At 40.2% G+C, this 24,279-nt stretch overlaps 1 protein-coding gene across 5 annotated transcripts in view; it reads right to left on the minus strand.

Annotated features, from left to right (window-relative positions):
- The window catches only part of emid1 (EMI domain containing 1), a 64,052-nt gene that overhangs the window by 35,318 nt on the left and 4,455 nt on the right, over positions 1-24,279 (minus strand). For all 5 annotated transcript variants that reach the window (XR_009129535.1, XM_058069705.1, XM_058069706.1 and 2 more), the window contains exons 2-3: positions 19,547-19,660; positions 19,034-19,137 (exon numbers count right to left, since the gene is read on the minus strand). Coding sequence is in view for 4 of the 5 variants with exons in the window: in XM_058069705.1 (XP_057925688.1) it covers positions 19,034-19,137; positions 19,547-19,660 (218 nt within the window). In the remaining variant the exon portion in view is untranslated. The remainder of the gene's footprint in view (positions 1-19,033; positions 19,138-19,546; positions 19,661-24,279) is intronic.

A 24,279-nucleotide genomic window follows, 5' to 3' on the forward strand; every position in this document is an offset into this window, starting at 1 on the left:
CATGACAAAGGCTATCGGACTTGACAGCCGCTTGTACGCACACACACGTCCTGTTTAATCGACATGTTCTAAATCTGCCTTTCCTGCTACCCAAACCCAACATGACGCCACCCTGTGTCTGGTAAATGTTTCTCCAGCAAGAACTTCTGTCTCCTGTCTGCATCATCTGACAGATGCAAGCAAAGTAGGTCTTCATGCATGTAGAGACTTGGTGTGTTTGTGTTTTGCACTGCTGGAGATAAGTATGCAAGCTCTCTGTGCTCAACAAAGGGATGATAAAGTCACAATTACTGACACTGGGGATGGATGTGTGGGGGATGAGGGTCACGGATTGTTCTGTCATGCACCCATCTGGCAAAAGCAATGAAAAGAAAAGAAAATCTTTAGACAGACTAATCAGTCTCATTTCGTAATTATCTTTCCTGACATTCTATTCGGGATTACGAGGTACACTTTACATTGTTGCACAATTTGGTGTTCAATTGTTTAATTTGTCTGAGATGTATACAAAAAAAATCCTAAAATTGAAATAACATTTTCAAAAAAGGACATTCTTGATTCATAATTACATAAAATCCACATTTTGTCAAGATTTTGACGTTTGATCAGCTGATGAACATCCTACTTTAGTTTCATGGTTGTATAATAATGATACAACAGTAAACAATAACAATACATTGTTTACTCTTTGTTTTTGTCTCACTCCCTCTCAGAACCTCCTTAAGATCCAACAGTGCAAAATGTTCAACTGATGGCCTGTTTGTATTGTAAGTATTGTACTGTGTAAGGAATAAATGGTTCCTTTCCTGCCTTCCAAATGGTAGTGATCCTGTAAATGCAAGATATTTTTAGTCAAAAATCATGTCTCATTATATTGGGTTAAAAGATTAAGAGAGAAAAAAAGCAGGAACAGTTATTTCTCACATGGAGATAAAATTAATTTTGTCTTTTACTGATTACATCCAAAAATTACGTCCAAAAAATGATGAATAATAGAAAAATTAATGGAGGCCAAACATTAAAATCAACAGTGGTTTCCCTCAGGGTGTTTTCTGTTTTAAAATGAGATTTATGAGCTGAAGAAGGAGTGCTCCTTGTTGTAAAGCAGATGTAGGCATTTTTTGGCTCATTTTTTGGCAAACACACGCAGGTCTTGGCGATATGTTGTCTGTCCCCTCCCTCACGCCTTTTTGACGTTCTGCTTGATTTGCCAATGGGAGGATGCTGTTCCACAATTGAAGGAACCAAAGCTCCTCTCGAGTTTATGACACAGAATTACTCTTAAAAAACGAGGGCTCCAAATCCTTGTCTTTGAACAGAATCACTGGGAAAAACTGCAAGGGAGTAAAGACAACAGACACGAAGAGATGAGATATAGGAAGGAAGTGTTCTCACTCCCTTCATTTTCATCACACTCAGAACCATCAGACCAGAATATTATCAGTAGAACATGCCTACAGTCGGCTATGTGAAGACATGCACACCAGGATGAAAGAACACACACACACAGGGAGGGTAGGCTGCCTTGAAGAGGAGTGAAAGCAGATTCACTCGGATGAGCAGCGGAGCAGGGAAACAGATGAAAACTTAGTCGAGCCGTCAGCGCCTCCTCAGTGCAGACAAACAACAGGCCAGATGAGAGGCTAACAACTGCAGCATCAATCATGTTGCTCCTGTCAGCTAATAATACAGAGAGTGTGATCATGGGTGCAAGTCCATGAGTGTTCGACAACCCCCGTAGGTCTACAGCCGGGCCTGGTGTGGTGTGCTTACAGAAGAACACAAGCTTCCCCTTGCCTTCGTACTCCATTCTGGCATCCACATCACATCTACAACAACAACAGTCGTCTCTACACTCCGTCACACACACACACACACACACACAGTATGAGAAAATGCTGATGGAGACAAAGAAGAAGTCCAAGACAAACGCCATCGTAGACCCATGCAGCATCCTGAATTTTCCTGTAGATTCCAAAGCCACACGATTTTTACCTCAGATGGAGGAAAGACCCATAATTTCTGGTGTATAAGCTGATACTTTTTCCTGAAATCTTGAAACCTCTGGTTTATATAGCAGTGCAGCTCATTTATGAATATGTTCTAATCTTGTGACTAATCGTTGGAAGACTGTGGTGCTTTTGAGTGAGGAAACGGTAGCTCTTTCTTCACAAGCTGTAAGTTAACTCATAACAAGCTTGTCCACCCATTGGAAGTCGCAGGAGGTCATTACTCAATATAACAGTCTGACTCACAATGTAATCTTATAAAGAATGCTAAATTCATCATACAGCAACTTAACACCCAAAAGGTATCCAAAAAATGCATTGGGTTGCAGGCCACACAGAGAAGCAGATCACATACATGTAGGCATGTAAGTGACAATTGGGGGTGTTTAATGCCTTGCTCAAGGGCAACGCAGTAAATAAATATTGCAATTCCTTTAGTCTACAGCGGAACTTGATCTTGTACCCTCCAACCTGAGCTACTGCTGCCATTATTTTGTACATATAATAAAAGTTAAACCAACAAATCTAATCAACCAATCATCACTTAACAAGTTCCACGGCATTACCAATGCTTGTTTTTATGTAAAATCATGATTTAAAAAAAAAATGAAAATCATTTGTGTTGATTAATTATTTTACTGCTTACGTCCATAAAATAAATTCTAAATGAACTTGTTTAAAAAGTGTCATTTGCATGCAAAAAAAATATCTTTTGTAAGCATTTAGCAGCTGAGACATGCAAATGGATTTTTGATTTCACTATTATTGCATCAGTAGCAGAATAATTTAGGGTTCAGTAAATTTAGTCAGGGAAATGAAAATAAATAATCCTTACTATTTCATAAAGTATAAAGAGAAGCTCGAGCCTTTTGAGGATTCCCCGGTCTAAATCATGTTCATTCACCTCCCATGTCAAGAGACTTGCCATAATTCATCTGAGGAAGTGGTCAGTGGATTGGGTGCAGCACACGAACACATCCAGACACAGAACATGTGGACTGTCTTACTAAATATCCTTGCAGCTAGAGTGCATGCTCAAAGTGAATGGGGGCAAAACCAGTGGAGCTTCAGCAGGAATTTGCTGCTGTGGTAGAAACCAGATGGATGTGTCCCCTTCAGGCAACTCCAAAATACTGTCTGACAGTTATTAAAACAGACTACCAAGTAAGTTTCACCATCTAAAATACACGACAATAAGAACTGTATTCATTTAGGCGACTCTTTCTGTTTTATGTGTTCATATTAAATGACAATACAAAACGAGACAATACGAGATATTGGGCCCACAAGAACAAGAGTCATGAAACAATGCAAGTACATTTCAAATATGTTTTAAAATGTTGCCAGCTTTTTTCCATAATTTGGAACAAAAACTAAAAATGTTAAAGTTAAAATACTGACTGCAGTTGTAGTTGCTACTACTAATAATTTATGCTGATGTGTAGTTACAGAATGTAAAACAGATTGCAGTAGATTAGTTTTACATTTATACTAAAATAACTATAATTCCCATAATGCTTAGTGTGCCGAACCGGGAAGAAGTGAAATAGAGCAGGGGTTCTTAACCTTTTTGACGTTGAGGCCCGATTTCGTCAGTGCCGAGTGGTCTGGTTTAAATATTAACACTGTTTAGATTTAATTGATCACATTAATTTGTTTTCAATAATGAATCCAATCCACTCACAGTTTAACAAGCAAACAAGCTAAAACCTGAATAAAGTTTAATGAATAATAACATGACATAATAAAATGTGATCATCACAAAGATTTTTATTAAAGCCATCTCAATTTTGGCTAATAATTCATGGAACAAATCAAACAAGAGAAAATTTAAAGGCTTAACGTAAAGCGTTAAAACATGCTACAAAAGTGTCAGAACATAAAGTCAAAATGCCTTATTAAGAACAGTTAATATTATATATGACTCTCATGATCTTGGAAGACTCTGTCCATATGTCCCAGCAATGACATTAATACGTATATAATAACTAATCATGTGGAATGGCAAAAAGAGCAGACTTGTACGACACCCAGACGTCATAAAAATTGGAATAAGCGTTTTGGCAAAAAGCACAAATCAGAGGAAATACAGAGAGAATAGGTGCAGATTCTCAAAGATCTAAAAGTTTTTCTGCACGGGTTATTGTGTGTAGCTGCTCTATAGGAGACCACAGCTCAATTCAAATTAAGCAATATACAAATACAAATGGAAAAATTAGCACAATAGGTCCACTTTAAAAGCTTTCTAACTACAATGCTATTTTATTGTTTGAGCGCCGTGTTCCTCTACCCTCCCTATGAGGACATGAAAGTTAAAACAAAAGATTATCATTCACGAGAAGACAGTTATTACGCCCTGTGCCTGATTTCAGAGTAACACTGTCCACATAGTCCCTCACTTATCTGCACAATGATGACTCTTGCAAAATTAAGATGACATAGATTTGACCACAATGCTTTCATAGCCACTTGCTGAAAGACATCAGTTATTATTCATTGAAAGAAGAGAACTAAATAAACCGATGCCTTTTGTCTATCCATCATCTATTCACCTATCTATTCATGTCTACTACAGTACCTATCCTTCAGTCCTCATTCATGTATCAATCAATTGTCAATCTATTCATAAATAGCTGTCATTTCATCCAGCCATCCATCCGTGTCTATTCCTCGATCCAACAGCCCATGCATGCATCAATCAATGTCTCATCTAGTCATACATATATCTTTCCATTTGTCCGTGCATTACATCATCCATCCCACCCTGTTTCTATGCTTCAATTTGTAAATCCATTCAAGACTGACCACATATTCATAAAGCCATCTACCATCTATTCAACATGTGTCAAACTCCAGCCCACGGGCCAAATCCGGCCTGCATAGCCATTTGGAAAATAGCATGGAGTTGGCTCACCTTACCGGCCTCATCAAACAAAGTCCTTACAGTGATTTGCATAATCAACTCATTCACCATATTTCCAAAATGTAACATTGACTGCCAAAGACGTCAATTCGACTTAAAGGCAATGTATTTCTGTCCCATTAGGGGGCAACAGTTCTATTTTCCTCCGCTTGGATATGAAGAAGACAGAATTTGGTGAATTGCACACCAACAAATCCAGCAGAGACAAAAATAGAAAAACCTAACAGTGGCACAGAGTTTGTCTGTTGCGATTGCGAAAGATAAAGGAAGACGTACGTGACCCAGTTGTTGTTCGTCTATAAATAGTATGCACACGCAAACACACACGTCTGTAGTTTACACACACGCACACATCTGAAAATTGCTTGGTCAAAATCAGGTGTTTTCATTGAAACCACCCTATTTTCTACTGAGCATTTCTAAAGACCCTAAAAGGCTAGTGTAACCAGGGTTAAAATCCTCAGCCCTCGGCCCTTGAAGGCACCATGCTCACATGGGTTTAATTATTCAATCACCAAGCCAAGACACTTTATAAGCTGCATTGACTTCAGTCTCCTCAGTTGTGTGTGAAGAGAAGCCAGGGACAGCGACTGCAGGTCTGTTTCTTCAAACATTTTGTCTTCTTGTGAACAAACCATTGTCATTTTATCTTGTGTTTATTTAATCTGCTGAACTGGTGAGTTGAATACGACTGTAACATGCCTCAATGTTACCATAAAGTTTTGGAAGGTTGTTTTGTATATATAAAGCACATTGGGTTGAGCTCATTTGCTTTGCTAATGTAAAATTAGCATTATCCGGGTTAAAATGATGACTGATATGAAGCGGATTGTTTGGTTCATGCAGGGGCAAGGCCAGGAGCACCTGTAAATTCAAAGTCTGTCAATCCAGCCATCATTGCTGTTATTCCATAATGGAAAGTGTCATAATAGATTTTGTGTTGATGTGTGATCTCGAACTGATAACATGTGATGACAAAGACATATTCATCACAATTCACCTTAGCAGCCACTGTTGCCTGCCTGCTTGCTGCCTGCTACCTGCTTCATCGTTAACAAGTTCAGACCATACAACTGAGCCTCACTCATGCACATCATTGTGGCATACACATTGCAATGTTTAGGTCACGAGAGTGGTAAAGTGTAGGGTTGCATTTATAAATGACATGTGCAGAAATGTGTGACGGATACAGAACGAGCATGTACAAGTCAGGCCTTGATATGTTTAAGAAGAAAGGCGAGACATTTCAGAGATTGCATATCTTATCATGATTACAATATTTATTTTTCTGCTTTATGTCTGCAGCTATACCTAACTAAATATACATTGTGGGCCGTTCTTTTGATTGTGTGGCTCTAATGCATCAATGGTCTTCCAGAGGCTGTTCTCCCTGAACTGGGTCAGGCTTTTTCAGTGCCAGACCCCCCCCCCACACGCACTGTAAATGATTCATTCAACATCATTCCCGGCTATAAACTGCAAATCATGTTTTGGGGTCAATCTTATTGGGTGATAAGCACAATAAGTGTGTACTAGTGTGCAGTAATACCTGCAGGAGAAAAAAGCAACAAACCACTTTGCTTCCCTTTAGGGATAAAAAAAAAAAGACTTAACAAATGGGGATAAGGTGTCAGGTGCAGCCAGGGGGAAGGAATTCCGGCTTGGCAAAAAAGATTGATGAATGATCCAGAGCAACATGCCCTTATCCTGTGTGCAAATCTTAGATAGGAAGCAAGAACCTTAGTGCAAGTCTTCATTGTGACTTTCAATGACCTCTGTAGTATCTGAACGCCTGATGGGATCCATGCTGGCCTCCGAGATTAACTCAAGAGCCAAAAAGAGAGAACATAAGAAAACATAAATCCATGAAAGCATGACTATTGTGAAAAATTAATGTAATACAAACTGTACTCTTATTTCTTGCTATCTCAGGCAATCATCCTAAAAAGAAATCTCGTCGGTTTGATTTACTGTTACCCCCAGAACTAAATAAGGACACATTGTACTTACCCCATTTCTGAAGCAAATAACACTGGCTACTAAATTGACGTTTAAACTTATGATGAAACATTTGAGCATTAAGTTGAAGTTGTGGCTATGAAGGATTGCGCTTAGTATTTCAGTCTGTACTTTGTAATTTATTACCTTAAATGTTTAACAGCAACCCCTTTGTCCTCTCTATTTTCTTTCCCATCATGATGAGAAATTAACAATAGCCACTCTTTTTCTGACGACAAACCATATTTGGTGTCGGTAGAGTGATGTTTATTGTTCTCTTCTCAGGGCTTCTGCCCAAAACACAAGCAGGGAAAAAAAGGATGAAAGGCATGGAAGCATTTTGGAAACATTTTCTGGTTTTACACGGCAACATACATTTAATTTATAGAGTCATCCCTCACTACATTTCATTGATCGAGTAGCGTGGCTCTACTTTAATTAGCTCCTTCTGTACTTGAGTGCCTCAGTTGATGCATGAACGTGAAGAGTTCATTTCTATGCATTAGCTGAGTTTAAATGGAACAACTCATCACTGGATAAGATGATAGCGAATGCCCAAATAAACGGAGAAGCCTTAATGTGAGTAGAACAGCGTCCAGCGCACATAACTACATTGCCAAAATAAGTTTTATTTTGTGGCTTGTATAACCACATCACTTTTGTTGGCGCATCTCAACCTTTTCTGTCTAATCACACTGAACTTTAACCAAAACTTCAGAATGCAATCACAAGAAGGGATATCGCTATGGATGAGATGTGTCTTTGCAGCACTGCAACTATTATGGCAACAAGGGCAGTCTTTGGGCTAAAGATGCCCTTTTTGTGGTTAAAAAAAACAAAACAAAACAGTGTCTGAGAGTAAAGATGCAAAATGGGCCGAGTCAGACTTTTTTGGTTAATTTCATTCCAAACTGAACTGCCAAGTTCAACCGCGCAAAAAGCCCTGCGGCTCACCAGGAAATCTCATTTAGGGTTCAGTTGGTTCTGTTTTTCATTTATGAATGTGACCTCATGTGTAAAGTGCCATGCAAATAACTCTTGTTGTGATTCGGTGACGTTTAAAAAAAATACATGGATTGCTAAATCTCTGGTGCTCCTGGTGCATTGGATAAGCATATAAAAAATAAACACGAATAAAATAAATATATTTGTTCATTGAACTGTACGGTAAATTGATTTTCATAAATGTATGATTACAACACTCAAATAGAGTCAGATTTTGATATATTGCATTTATTCCCTTAATACTGCACTAGGTTTATAGTGTCATTATTTTAACTCCTATTTGATTTTTTTGTTTTTTATCACCTACCGTTCATACAGGACAAATGTCAGAAAGTGAAATATTGTATCAACAAGCACTTGCAGTACCCTGAAGGAGTCAGGCATGTGTGAGGTGCTTGTCACTGTTGTACTTCTGATGAGGAAAAGCAAGTGTTTTTTTTGGTTTGTTTGTTTTAAACTTTGTTAACTGGCTAATGCTAAATTTATGAACAAGTCAAATGTAAGACACTTTTACGCTCTGCTGAATTAACTGGACTGCTAAAGTGAAGGATTATACACCCATTGTCTAGCCAGAACATTAGGTACACTTTCACAGTAGCACGAGAGCGGCATCAAACATCCTGCATGTATGGCTGACATATGTGTGCTAAAATATTACACCCCTCTATATGTTGCAGTATGCACTTTGCAATCTTAAACTTGTTTCATAACTTCCACAGTGTATTTATTTATAATTTTATTATTGGGCACGACGTGCATCAGTCACTGTCGTTTTTTTTTTTTTGCCTGCTTGCATGGGCTGGTTTGGCTGGTGATATAAAGACAGCTGGTAAACAGCTTGTAGTACTGAACACTGTGCTTTTGAGAAAAATACAGTCAACAAGGCTGACAGATTTGAACAAGGCTGTTTGCATGAATCACCAACTTCACACGGTTCTTTAAAAATAATGAAAGAATAAAATCTCAAGGATCACTTACACACATACACAGTACACATATAATGTACATCTTTGAGCACTGCCCATTTGGGGTAAAACCACACCCACTTCCGGCTTATGCCCCACCTACGCAGAGTATGGATACGGATACAGATCATTTAGATAGGTGAGCAGATACAGATAGTGGTGTACTCGCTCATTCCTACCAATGAACTAACCTTTTCCAACGACATAGCCACTGTCTGTCATGACTACTCCACTCTACCACAGTGAGGTGATGAAAAATCCCAAACACAATTATAACATCACTCAACACTGAATCTGCTTTTGCCAGAGCCAAACCAGGCATGTAATACTTAAGGCTTTTCTGGCCTTCACCCAAGTCAGTTAAAATTGTTGACTTTAATCTGATGCAGCAGCGAGATACTATGCAGTGTTGACTATCTCATGGAAATCAATAACAGCCTAACTGAATCACAGCCCAGTGTAGTTTTCCTCCACTTTTACCTCCAATGACTTACAGTAATGGAACATCACAGTCGTAGATTTGGATCCTGCCAGATGATGTATGTACTACATGGTGCCTCTACAGAGTTTGCACAGATCATGCACGTCTGCCAAAAAAAATAATAGTGCATGACATAATCCTTTTGTCCATCATGGCTCCATCCACAGCACAGAGCTCTAAATCTGGCACATTAGCTGTGGTTTACTGCCAATCTGTCACTGAGAACAAACGCAGCTGGTGTGTGTGCTTGTGACAAAAGACAGATAGCCAAATGTGTATGAGATCTTTTTTTTGGGGACATGGGTGATGTGTGTGTGTGTGGGCAAATATGGTATATGAGCTAATAAGAGCAGGTGTGTGCCTACAGCATATCTCCAAGTGTGTGTATTGTATAAACGGGTGAGAATCATAAACACCTGAGGAAGCAACAACAGGCCCACACGCTCTGTGGGCTGTATTTATGGCGCTGATAGAGGCAAAGGGAGGTCATCATGCACAATGCCGACTATGCGATGTGGACATGGCATTAGTCCAACCTAAACAACAGCACCGCTGGAGCCCCCTGTATGACTCCCAAGGGGGCAGGCGAGAGGGCGGAATGCAGGCCTGGGTTTAGAGGTTCAGGGGTACGTCCTGTTGTTAATGAGATCACCCTGCTGGCCCCCCCAACATTGTCTTAGCAGTATCGGAAAAAGGTAAGCATAAAGTGCACAGTGCTCCCATGAGGTAATCAGAACAAGATGTCCCTTTAAAGAAGAAGGTGCTGGTAGGTACTGTGCAGTGGATGTCTGTGCTGGCGAATGTGTGCATGTAAAAAGGACGTGACCCCAGGAAATAGTGCAGAGCAGCACAGAAACAAACACTTTCTCCTCCTTAATGATGCATGCCTTACATGCTCTATTAATGCAAATGATACTTCACTTGTTGTGAAACACAATAATGCAGTGGTGGGATTTTTTTGCATGGTTGTGGAGACACCCTAAAAACCAATGTTAAAACATCTTAACATATCCACTCACTTGCAAGGGTTGTACAATTTGGAATTTGCAAACCTTCATCTGTAAAGTTGACAACAACATAGTTCATATTTCATGAGAACACACTCACATTGACTTTTTAAGCATTTAAGAACTTTTTATAAGAACTTTTATCATCTAAACCCATTGCCAATTATGAGTGTTTTAGCACTTCGGTCATTAAACTGCCTTTAACACTCATTTGGCAATTAAGAATTAGACACATCCCTGATGCAAAGTACCTTTCCTTTACGGCCTCAACATTCCCATTAAAGCTAATGCTGGGTGATTTATTTCTTTCAATATTATTGTGTTTCTCGATAGTATATCAAAACGGGGGGCACTGGTCTGTATGAACGTTGTGATTGACAAGTCACTGCCTCTCTCACCCGAAGTCAGCTAGGATAGGCTCCACATCACATGTGACCGTAATGAGGATAAGTGGTATGAAAAATGGATGGATGGATGGCTTTTAGGAAGTTTTTTTTATACTAAAAAAAAAATATATATATATATATATATATTTTTTTTTTTAATTCATTCATTCATTCATTTTCTACCGCTTATCCTCCAATTACAGGGCACATATAGACAAACAACCATTCACACTCACATTCATACCTATGGACAATTTGGAGTCACCAATTAACCTAGCATGTTTTTGGAATGTGGGAGGAAACCGGAGTACCCGGAGAAAACCCACGCATGCACGGGGAGAACATACAAACTCCACACAGAGAGGGCCGAGGGTGGGCTTGAACCCTGGTCTCCTAGCTGTGAGGTCTGTGCGCTAACCACTCGACCGCCGTGCTGCCCTATTTTTTAAATTCATTATTTTAATTATTTTTGGGCCAGTGTGTCAATAATGTTTGAGTACATCTGAATGCATTGCTATCATGGTTTGTGGAGGTTGTGCAGGCACAGTGAAACCTCATATTGTTGGAAAAATGTTTTAATTCCTCATGGAAATACCTGAAAATTCAAACATTTTGACCCAACACTAATATTAGTAATTATTATTATTATAATTTATAATGATGATAACTGTCTGTATATGTTCCATTTGGTAAAATGTACTCACGGCCAAATAATTACACTACTGTCCTTGGGCAAAAATTCATTCATAAATTTGGGAGTGTTTGTAAAATGATTTAACACTTGGCAAAAGAAAAAAAAACTGCACAACTCACTCCTTTCGTCATATGTTTGTGACACTTGGCACTTTCATTTGGGCATGAGAAACAAGTTCTTTTGTGTTCTCTCTTCTGCCCAATCGTGAGAGGTCATTCATCTCTGCTGAAGAATATTGGAAGTCAAGCAGACATGTGGCTGCAGTTAATCTTTACTCGCCTATTCTCCAGAGCTGATCACAATCATCAGCACCGCTGCTCTCATCCCTGCTCAGCACCGCATCAGGCGCCACGGAAGCAGATGGAGACAAATACCAAAGCAAAATATCAGCTCAGAGTTGACCTCACACCAACATAGGCAACAGTCATATCCAGAACTTGGCGAGGAAAAGGAGGAGGAGGAGGGGAGGCGTGATACTTTGGGAGGTCTGCCTTCGAGGGCCTATAAATGATGTCACCACTACAAACCGCAACAAGATCTGTGTGATGTGGTGTGTTTGTGGTTGAGCGTACATGGGAGTGGAGGCTTCAAGGTCGGCTCCATCGTATCCCACCCACTTAGCGGCAACAGTCGGTCTTTGCCGACATTGCACCGTGATTGTTTAAGAACCCATAACAGAGACAAACGAGCAGCCACATTATGAAAACCAGTGGTGTGTACACAACTACTAAGACAGCAAGAGGAATCTATCCAAGCAAAATTCCAACCGTAAACGTTTCCAGTGTAAGCTTTTTGCTGTCATTGATGGACGGGGGGGGGACCTTGAAATGTGAAGATGAAGTCAATAACTCACATGGAAACAAGCAAGTGATGCTTTCAAAACAAACAAGTCTCTCCAAGTGTAATGATTGAAAAAAATAATATTTCTCCAAAACATGGTGGCATAGTGGTTAGCCTCACTGTCTGGATATCGGAGTCACAACACAATGTGTGGAGGTGTATGTCAGTGAATGCACCGCAGTGGTGTGTTATTACCTCGGTTGAAATCTATTGTGTATGACTTCTCCAACGTTGTATAGGCAGATGTACTTTTCCTGTCCGTCCTCGCGCCTTGTGTATGTTCTCCAAAACATGCATGTTAAATTGATTGGGGACTCTAAAGGTGTGTAGTGAGTGTAAATGTTTTTTTGTGCCCTGTGATTGGCTAGGGACCAATCCAAGGTGTACTCAGCTTCTTGCCAAAGTCAGCTGTAGGTCATCTATGACACTAATGGGCACAAGTACTATACAAAATGGATGGATGGCTTATCTAAAACACAAGCTATTGCTGATACATACTCTTCATTAGACCGTGATAATATGCAAAATATCCAAAATAGGCCAGGGAATGGACTTAGCGGCTGCTTTCTATGACTTTGTTCTCAGCAGGGTCAAAAGCCAAGATTGTATCATACACAGCTTTAAAGAGCTAAAGATGATGATAAGTGGAACACTAGATTAAAATACTATACGTCCCAGCAAAGATATGATGAGGAAGCATACAGGGTTGATGCTTTACTGGCATAAATTATTGCGGATGAGGGATAAAAGAGTGGGAGTACTTGTTGGATAGTTCATTTAAAATCGGTTTAGGAAAAGATGCCAATAACGTTATACTTTTATAAACACAATAATATCAGTAGTAGTAGCTGTCACTAAAAAGGTAATTTTCTGATTGTTGTTAAGATTATAATAGCATCTCTTGCACCTTCTCATATGCCTCGCAACCAACATGGACCAAGTAAGACCATGTTTTGGCAGCGAGTCAGCATCTGGCTCTTTATTGTCTTGCAAGATAAGCCTTTTTTTTACCTCAAATGTTCTATGTCATCTTAACTGTGACTGAATGCATGATCTGTCAGGTTTTTAAGTTTGTGGATTTGCCCACATTAGCAGCTTTACAGGGACACAGGAACATGTGTAATTGTGTCTATTTTAAACCCCTGAAATGTATGATTCTTTTTTTTCTTTTTTTAGTGCACTGAGGCCTACTTTTTCGTACTCTAGGAAAAACACTTCTGAATGAGCTCCCAGGGGAAGAGTTGAGAAATAATAAATAAATCAGTGAATGGAATTGGCGTTCCCAGTCCAGGAGCCAAAAGCATAAAACCTAACTGAGATTCAAGGAAGACTGGCCTGGAAAGTTTATACTGCACACTAAATCTATAAAATGTATTGCTCTATAAAGTGTTGGACTAAATATTAAAATAGTTATAAATGACTAAACTATTTTTGGATACACAAAGTATATGATTGTTAAGGGCTAACTATTATGACACCATTATAACAAGAGTATAATTATGATTATAGTGCTTTGGATAACATGGAATATTCAATGAGCTCTAAGTTCACAATAGATAAATGTACATTTAAAAGTATTGTAATATCGTTGGCCTTATATTCAGTGGTGTTTTTAATGAATACATTTCCAGAAGATTCCCTTGAGAGACGCGTGGTTGGTCTGAAAGAACCGGTTGTTCATCTTGGAGAATGAGTCCGCTTTAGCTCCACTTCAGTTGCTTCCAATTTGGGTTTCGGCACATGTGCTGCTTTTGCCATTGACACAACCATGAAGATCAGCTGCTGTGCAGGCTTTCTGCAACTGCTTTTCCTCAATATGTCATGCACAGTATGTGTCTTTGTAGACCTCCTCAGAAACACTTGAAAACAATGCAATGTAAGTCACACGTCTAAACAAAGCCAACCAGTAACATTGTAAACACTTTACTAAAAGATGTGATGCCGGTCTAATGATCCTGGGATCTGTGTGGTCCATGAAAAGATCACTCCCTCTGTTCACAGCTACTAAAGTGTGACATATTTGTAGCAGCTAAGCACCAAACAGCTGAATCCTTCACTGTACAAATCCTGAAATGCATCACTTCCCGCCTCCTAGCCCACATTCATATCGGCAGACATACACACATAAATATAGCAACATCCACACACACACACACACACACACACACACACACGCCCACTCTTCTTTTACAAAGTGTGGTCGAGTGATGTTTAAAGCGTCGGGTTTAGTGTGTAGGCCCGTGATAAGGCTGCACAAAGCTGTGAAAACACAGATTACGTTTCTGCGGCTTATTAAGGACAACGCTCGTCAGCCTTCCAGCCATACCACAAATTGCATCCCAAAACAGCAGCCTCCGCTTGGCTGTGAAATACATCTTGATGAGGACCCCCTGTGGCGGGGCTTTGATACCCATGCTAATTCCAGTCTACATTCCCCCACATGTTGTATGTCGCTTGGCAGACTCCCCCTCTTCTGATAAGATTCATGCATATGCTTGAAGGATCTGTGCCATAAATCAAATCACAACCAAGATATCAAGTGTCACTTTGTGATAAAGATAAATGTTACACAAGTTCAAAGACTGGCAACCAGCATCACTGTTCTGTTATCCTGATATAACTATATTGTCTGATAATGGGAATTATTTCACAGTTTGTGTTGGATGATATGCCATCTGAAAATAAACATTTACTTAACTTAGAATGCCAAAGCTAACCAAGCATACATTAAATCCCTCTTCCTGGCAGGCTATGAAATGTCCTCCATCTGCAAATGCTTAGACTTTTTTTTTTCCTTTGGACTCAATCAGCAATAAAGACCATTATGTTCCACTTCCAGAGGTAAGGCAATATCTCCCAAACCTCGTAGAAAACAATTAGGACTATATAATTACACCACTGGCTTGGAATTTTATCCAAATGAGGTTGGGGTGAGGCAGTCAAACAAAAAAAAGTGTGCATGTGAAAGGTGTCTGTCGGATGCACAGTTATCTTACACAGCTTAAATTCCTATGGAGTGAATGCTTGTTTATGAGCCTGGCTGTGATGTCATGTTTGTCTTTAGTGGAATGAATAAGATCAGCTCCAAATCCTGAATGGTACCATCTCTCCATATTATCATTCATTCATTCATTTTCTACCGCTTTTCCTCATGAGGGTCGCGGGGGTGCTGGAGCCTATCCCAGCTGTCTTTGGGCGAGAGGCAGGGTACACCCTGGACTGGTCGCCAGCCAATCACAGGGCACATATAGACAAACAAATTCCATTCACACTCACATTCATACCTATGGACAATTTGGAGTCACCAATTTACCTCGCATGTTTTTCGAATGTGGGAAAACCCACGCATGCACAGGGAGAACTTGGAAACTCCACACAGAGATGGCCGAGGGTGGAATTGAACCCTGGTCTCCTAGCTGTAACCACACGACCGCCGTGCCACCTCCATATTATCATCCTTCATTTATATCTCTATGCTGCTACCGCTAAGATACAGAACTAAAAAACACAAGCGAGACACAAGAGAAAACAACTCTCTCATCTCTATTTAACCACAACAGTGAGTGCACTATCAGCGTATGCAGCTTTCCCTCATTTTGCACTTGGAGGCAGCCAACATGTTAATATGCTGTAATGCATACCATGCCTGGGAGTCAGTAGCGACCTGAGGTGGCCCGATGAGAGAACCAAGGGGGTCAACGCAGGCCGGTGTGAGTAAATCATCAAATCACACACATTTTCCACAGTCTGACAAGCAAAGCAAAAAGGATGATGAGAACGAGATGACTATAAATGGTATATGGTTCCGCCTTTTCAAGAGATTAATGAGCTTTAAAGTAGAATGTTAATAATGTTTTGTCCAGACAGTGGGATGTTTGTACTTTACCAAGTCTGTTAAATTCAACTCAAGGTCAAACGTGCTCCGTGACATGCCAAAGAAAATCCCCAAAGAAAAAAGATAGTCACACACACAGGTATTAAGAGCTTGCCTTTCATACTTGTACTCATTGAACTGCCAGTGCAGCTTTCACATCGCACTCTATGGCAATGCTTCTGAAAGAGCGGGTTGGGGGTGGGGTGGGGTGTGGGGGTAAACTGGGGAGGCGTGAGAGGCAGGGAGGACTTTCATTATTAGTGCAGACCTGCCAACATGTATGATTTGTCGTACTCAGCATGCAATTTGCCTCTGGATATGCTTGTATGCGACACTGCTGCTGGTTTCAGTTTGAGTTCAGTCTATAGTTTGTCAATAGTATTAAAATTGGGGGAGGGGGGGGGGATTGGGAAAACATTTCTGACCCAGTGAGGGAATGATTGAGAACCACTGTTCTATGGCAACAGTTTAAGCCTGCATCAGTGTACAACAGGGGTCTCAAACTCAATTTACCTGGGGGCCACCGGAGCTAGGTTCTGGGTGAAGCCGGGCCGCATCAGGTTTTCAAAAAAAAAACCAAAACGCATTTATTAAAAACTGGGGAAAAAATAAATTAAAAAAAACTATCTTCAATGCTTTTGCTTCTGCTATACCCTACACTTTTTCAATACTTTGGTTCCGGTTTTCCACACCAAAATATCTGATAAAACATTCCACTGTTCTCAAAGATCTTCATTTTTATTTTTCTATACACAAAATAAGATTTAAAAAAAATAAACAAATTAAGAATAAAGACAATAAATCAATCAATCAGTAATAAATAAGTAAAATAATAATAAAACAGCAAATAAGAAAAACATAAGAAATCACATACAGTTGGTAGAGAAATGATTTTTTTCAGATACCAATAAATCAATCAATCAGTAATAAATAAGTAAAATAATAATAAAACAGCAAATAAGAAAAACGTAAGAAATCACATACAGTTGGTAGAGAAATGATTTTTTTCAGATTCAAATGTACAGTATTAACAGTTATTTAACCTTTAACATGAACATTAATGAAACTTAATAATTTTACCCAATTAGCAAGTTAGCATCGTACTCCGTTCCATCTGGGAGCAGCGTCGTAACTTTAACAACATGTTTGATGAGATGCTTTATCTTGATGTGTATTTTCCGTCTTATTCTAAATCATTTCCTGCATTTATTTGTACCCAGCGTCATAAGCCTTCATTGCCTTAGCTTCATTGCTAATCCAAAGCAAAACAGGGCGGGGTAACAGGGTAGGGTAACAGTATGGGCGGGGCAAAATCATGTTAATTGTGTCCGGTGTGCACGCAGCTTTAAGCTGTCATTTCAACATTAAACTTTGGTATCAAGGTGGGGGCCTCAAACTAGCGTCTCGCGGGCCGCATTTTGTCCGCGGGCCGCGAGTTTGAGACCCCTGTTGTACAAGCTTTTATTTTGCCTTAAAGCAGTGAATGAGGCAGGTGGCAGCGTGCTGTCAGGTTGTGAGCTCTTCTGAGCGTTTCTGCTCACATGGCAGGGACAGAACAAAGTGTTGGTGGCCCTGGATAACGTCCACAGTGCAGGAGAGTAAAGGCTCCAATGAATGGGACCTGTCACTTCCACTCAGCGCAGCCTGTGATCTGAGCCACCCGAAACAGCGCTCTGTTAAGTGGCTAATCCCAGCATCCCTGCTGGCTTGACACCCCCATGCTACCATGGCAACCAGGGGGGAATCTCTTCTGGCAACAACTTAATTGGATCATTTCCTCTCTCATCTGATTTTGTTAGTAAACATCTGGGCGGGCCGCTTGTGAATACCATTTCAGATTCTACTATGGCTGCTATGATCACATAGTTCTCACCTGAAGCATGTGGGAGCTTAAAACACAAAAACTGGCTCTGCTTTCAGCCAAACTGCCACTTCAGGCACTGTAAATATTTATTGTGTCGTGCATCACAAAAGGCCGGGCAATTCATGTTACACCCAGTCAAGTCCTGACCCAACCAGCCAACCCACCCTTCTCCCTAGGCAGCCAGGACAAGCCGGGGTGGGGGTCGCTAAAGGAAGTCATTACACACTATGTGTGAGTGCGTGTGTGTGTGTGGGTATAATTTATACTGCAGCCACAAAATGAAAACATCAGTGCTTGATACTGACATTCATGATGGTGTTCATAAAATCCGGTTTATATATGTATAAGGTATATAATTGTATACGTCTTGAATGAAGGTAAAAGTAACCTTAAATATTCATTTATCCCTTCCATTCATCATTTACATGTACTTATATGCATTTCAAACCTCATTACAAATAACATTTTTTTGCTTTCCGGAACAGATTAATTGAATTCACATTATTTTTAAGGTGAAAAGCGTTTGTTTCAGATTTTAGTTTCCACAAACTTTGCTGATAACATCAGGCCAAAGTTAGGTTGGTTGTGCTAATGTCAATTCTGTAGTTTATGTGTGTGTTACTGTTACGTAATGTAAATCCTGCCTAAAAAATGTGTCACCGGTGACCCCCAATATAGGGGTCATATACAATTATATATGATATATACAATTAACTCTACACTGCAAAATATGTTTTTAGTTTTGTGGACTATCACATACAAAAGTGACTAAAATGTGACTAAAAAATAAAGTATTTTTGCCCAAAAGACTAAGACTAAAAACTGGTTTGATACCATTTTGTGCCATAATCTCATGTACTTTTATAAACATGATCTATGCAATTAACAGAAAACGAGTCAAGATAATTAGTAGAGTATTATGTAAGTAATCTGCTTCCTCTCCACATTTACACCATCCAGGTGCTTTGACCTCCTGTCTGGACTTACCTTCTTCACAGGCGGTCCCGCTGAATCCTGCACAGCACTTCCACTCCAGTGAGGTCACAGTACGATACACAGTTTTATAAGAAGGTCTCACAACTGTCCTGTAGCTGAAAAACATAAACCATTACACACTTGAGTTCAGCTCATCACGGTAGAGTTTCAACGGTAAACCCTAATCTAACTGGTGTTACCGTAGGATGCTGATAGAACAGATTGTTGCGATATGCGCTGTACTCCTTACCACAGGATTAGGTACATTTATGCACTCTGAGAGCAATCATTTGGAATTTACAAAGCTGATAATGCTCAGTTTAATCGGTACTCTTACAGAGACATGTTTAATTATGGATGAGAACTGTTTGTCATGTGACACATTGGATTTGGGTGGTGGCGACTGTAACATCATGCATGTGTTCATCGAGAATAAAACGGACTTCAAAAACTGTATTTTTTGTGGATTCATTGTTGAGCGACTGGCATTGGGAGCAGTGGGAAAGCATGGCTGCATCTCCTCACCTGCCTCCTGTACATCCCTGTGGCCAGCGGCACGTCTGGTAGACCCGCTGCACCACCGTCCCATTCTGCACCTGGCAGCTCACTGTCTTGGTAACTGTGTGAGGACACCAGTTTCTGAAAGAAGACATGGAGGAAAAAATAATATAAGCTTGAATGTTTGTACTGTGGGTGCAAGAAAACAGCATTTGACAATTGGAATAATTAAAGGAAGTAGATCGTTTGAAGACATCCTCAAAAAAAAGGACATGCACAGTGATGTGGCACGCTCACAAAAGAAAATTAGTCTCACAGTCTCCATTCTTCTCTCCCATCCCCCCTTGAGTCTTTTGTTTTCAAACTCCTTTATGGTGTTTACACAGTTTTAATCAGTCACAAGATATGCACAAGTGCATTGTAGGCTGTATTTACACTACCGGCTCCATTCATTTGCATTCAGTTCTCAGCAGGAGATAACGCCACACAAGTGGGGGACTGGAGAGGAAGACAAGGTCCCATACTGAGATGAAGGGTTTCAGCACATGCCAAGGCAGGGTCATGAGTCCAGTTTCCACAGAGGCTTAGTACGACATTATCACAAGCGTCTGAGCCTGTAAAGAGAACGACCTGCAAGGAAAATGAGCTTATTCAGGGTCAGGGCTTCACATCTGATAGCAGACTTGACGGAACAATCAGCTTTTCTCGTCTCATCCTTCAATTTGGAGTTGTTACATCTTAATGCATTTAAAAAAAAGTTAAAAAGTTACTTGAATTTTATGAACAGTGACATGTACAAAGCTTCCGATTACCTTCATATGGTGATAGCTGGAGGAGAAAAACATGGCAAACTGTTAATATAGAGTGTGTTTACACAATCAATAAATGTGCACAGAGGGGGAGCTCCATTTAGAAACCACAAAGGAAACATTTAGCACACAACTTTGTGTGTTCTGCTGCCAGTGTGTTTGATGGCGTGGGAGGGGGGTGTACCACAGCCTGTTTGTCAATATGCATGACCATATGTTAGTGTGTGTGTGTGTGTATGAAAGAGAGAGAGACTATTTATACTAAAGGAAAGAGCCAAAGGCAGAGGATGCTAAGCAGCTACCATTAACAATCCCCACATGTAGCAGTGGCCGCACACAAAGATTTACTGATAGAAGAACCTTACAGGAAATCTGCACTCCTATGGAGATCTTCATATAAACTTTCCAGACACTTTATTAGGTACACCTGCTTGCATTGCCATGAACCCCCTTTTTCATTCTGAAGGGAAACTGCAAACATTCCTTATTATATGGATTTTAGTCCATTTAGTCCAATGATGGATATGTCTAGTTACTGTAGCACCCAGTATTGGATGGTGCCACGATGTAGTCATGATTTGAGCTTTGTGCCTTGTTATCCGACTGGAAATATTTTGTCAGACGATGGTACACTGAGACTTGATGGGGCAAGACATCTACAACTACACACAGGAAGCCTGCAGTCCAATCTCATTAAAGGAAAACTGCACTTTTAGGGAATTTTGCCCATCATCCACAATCCTTATATGAAACACAAACACATTTCTTTCCATTATCTGTGCATTATAACAAGAGAAACCAAGTTAATATGAGCTAGCTAACAATGCACATCATAGGAGGTACCTATTTCAACTACGAAGCCCTCCAAGAAAGCCTCTAACAATGTTTTATCATTTGACATATATGCTGTGATCGTGCATTAACAAGTTCATTCATGATAACATGTAATACTTACAGTATCTTGACATATTTAGATGATTGAAAACATCACCGAAACATCTTTCCTTAGCGCATTGATTTAGCCCGGCAGCTTATACACTATTCTGTCAACAGCAGTAGCATAGAAACGATTATTAACGATTAACGTTACTATTTCCGCTCTCATCGGGATGGCTGTGTCTTCCAGCACAAGACATATGCTCCAGTCCTCAGGTAAAAAATGCTGACAGCAAAATTTAGAGCTATGTATCCACTCTTCCGTCTGTGAATGATGCTGAGATGAGAGGCTAATGAGGCGTCTACGCCGTCGGATAAATAGGCTATAGTTTGTTGTTTTAGCTCCGACAGTAACAATATTATTGTAGCTTGATTAATAAACAAATTAGTTATGTAAACGGTACATTGTTGACATGTTTTTTTTGTTAGGGGCCCAAATATGTAGCTCCCATAACGTACATTGTTAGCTAGCTCATACTAACTCATTTTCTCTCGTTAGAATGCACAGAAAAAAGAAATATGTGTTCATGTTTTACATCCGGTTTGTGAAAAATGAGCAAAATTTAAAAAAGTGCAGTTTTCCTTTAAAAGTATATGGTTAGCAACAACCATGGGCATCTCAATGTAGTCATAGAGTTGAACTCCAAGAGGCCAAACTCAAAATTTTTATGTCAGGTTCAAAAAATTAGGAGAAAATGCCTCAAAAGTTGCACAAAAGCACAGTTGTCATCTTTGAACTAAACTTTGAACAAGTAACAAAAGTTTAGTGAAAGGGTTCATGCTACACTAAGTGCAGTTTGGCTTTTTGTGACACTTATTCCAAAAGGAGCAGCCTCAACAAAGGACGTGAATAGAGACAAAGGTAAGAAGGTGAGAAGACTACAAGGAATGTGAAGCTAGCACATACTGCAGATAATAAAAATAATGTATTAGATTTGTTAAAGCATTTTTCAAGGCACCCAATAAGGAGAACCCATTATAGGTTTACTCCTCACCCATACATTGGTGGTGGTAAACTATATCTGGATCCATAGGTGCACTGGCCAGGGATGCAACGACAGTGACAGGATGGAGGGAGCAAAACAAGAGTCCGGGTTGAGTCTTAAGTCTTTTGAGCGCAAGTCCAAGTCTGAAGTCTCTCTGTGCGCGACATTAGTGCAACTCAAATCCAAGTCGCAAACTCACGTCCCCATCTCTGGAAGGTGCTGCAGTTACGTAGAGCAGCATAGTGTGGGGGTGGTCTTCTCCCGTGCATTAACCACCTGCAACCAGATAAAGATCAGTTTCCCAGACTATCATAGGGCAGTGGGGGGGTACACCTGGGAACAGCAAAGGCTGCTACTAGTGGGGGGGATCTTTTATGGCCTTCCACTCTCTTTGCTTTGCACTTATGCAATTATCACAGAGGAAAGGAAACAACAAGAGCACTTGGCATTTTACAATTTCCTAACCAGCTTAATGAAAAGTCTGATGACGAGAACAGACAATACTGCATGCAGGGGAGCATATAAAGATCGACGAGCCTTCTATTTGCCTGCAAGCTGTAACATAACTGTTCTCTGTGATTTTATAGATCAGAATTATCTCCCGTGGGATCTGAAAGAATTCTTCTTTCTCTTTCGGCAAATCAACCGCCTCCATGCAAAAGAGTAACAGATTTTAAAATACCCTACAGCCAGTTAAGTCTATTCATTTCATTTGAGAGAATTATTACACAATTATTACTAAATTTAGAGCTTGCCGTGGTGTAGTGGTTAGCATTCTGGACTTCGGAGTGGACACCTCGGGTTCGAATCTCCACTAGTAAACATCATCGTATTCGTCAGGAAGGGCATCCGGAATATAAAGGGCCCTAGCCAAAAATCAGTATGTGAAACAAAAAGATCCGCTGTGGCGACTCCGTGATCAGGAAAAAAATGAAAGAAACAAACATTACACAATTTCATTTCTTTTGGGTCACACTTGTTTAGAGCGCTTTCATTAAAAATGTCTTCTGAAACACCTTGTGACAAAGCCACGCTATTTCACTGGCACAAGCAGCACCAAGCAGGTCCACTGCGAGTATTAAACCTGGGCAGCACACATGGCACACTGTCATCGCTGCGCCCAAGCTAAACAAATCATCAACCATCTCGCGCCAGCAGTTTGAAAATGAAATTCTTACAGTGAAATCTCAGCATTGGCCCATCTGTTTGCCTTGCAGCTCTTTCAGGCTGCATCTTTCATAACACCGCTAAGTGTACTTCCAGACTGGACAAGTGGAGAGAGGTGGAAAAAGCTGGCACATAAAGCCAAAAAGGTTGGCAAGGGCAAAAATGCTGTATGGTCAGATGTTAGTGGAAAATGTGCATGACAGTAATTCACAACTTTTAGGAAGTAGCAGAAAGCCAAACCGCTTGTGCAATCATTCCCCATGGAAGGATGACAAAACCACCATTCGAATTATTAGCACGAGCAGAATATAACAAAGCAATTAAAGGGGGTCACTTTTCTGACCCATAAATGTTGTTGTATGTTGTATATCTTCTATCTATCTATACGAAGCCAACGTTTCATATAATGAGGTTTGTGCTGTTGGAAGTGAGCCCTGAAAGAAATTTGTGATGGCTTTGAACGCTCTGTTTTTTTCCCAACACCGGCTCACTCACAAAATTAGAAATTGGGGTTCGTCAGTAGTCCAGAAGTCCTCGGGAGCACTTGGGACCAATTACAGCAAAGTGGGCGGGCCTGGAGGCAGGCTGTGGGTGGAATAAATTAACAGACCATTTTGGAAATACAACTGGAATAAGTGGAGATTCTGGAAGATCTACTAAGGATTCCTTGTGAGTTATTGTGTGTAGCTTCTCTATAGGGGTTCACAAGTCCATACAAAGGGCTGAAAATGACCATAATAGGTCCCCTGTAACGGCTTCTCTTTAGGTCCTGGGACAGTTGTGGCGGAGTAAACAGGAAACATTTTTATTACGGTATATCTTCCGCTTGTATAACAGTATAGATTTAATAGCCACCAAAAAT

Source organism: Doryrhamphus excisus, chromosome 4, assembly GCF_030265055.1.
Source record: "Doryrhamphus excisus isolate RoL2022-K1 chromosome 4, RoL_Dexc_1.0, whole genome shotgun sequence".
Taxonomy (NCBI): domain Eukaryota; kingdom Metazoa; phylum Chordata; class Actinopteri; order Syngnathiformes; family Syngnathidae; genus Doryrhamphus; species Doryrhamphus excisus.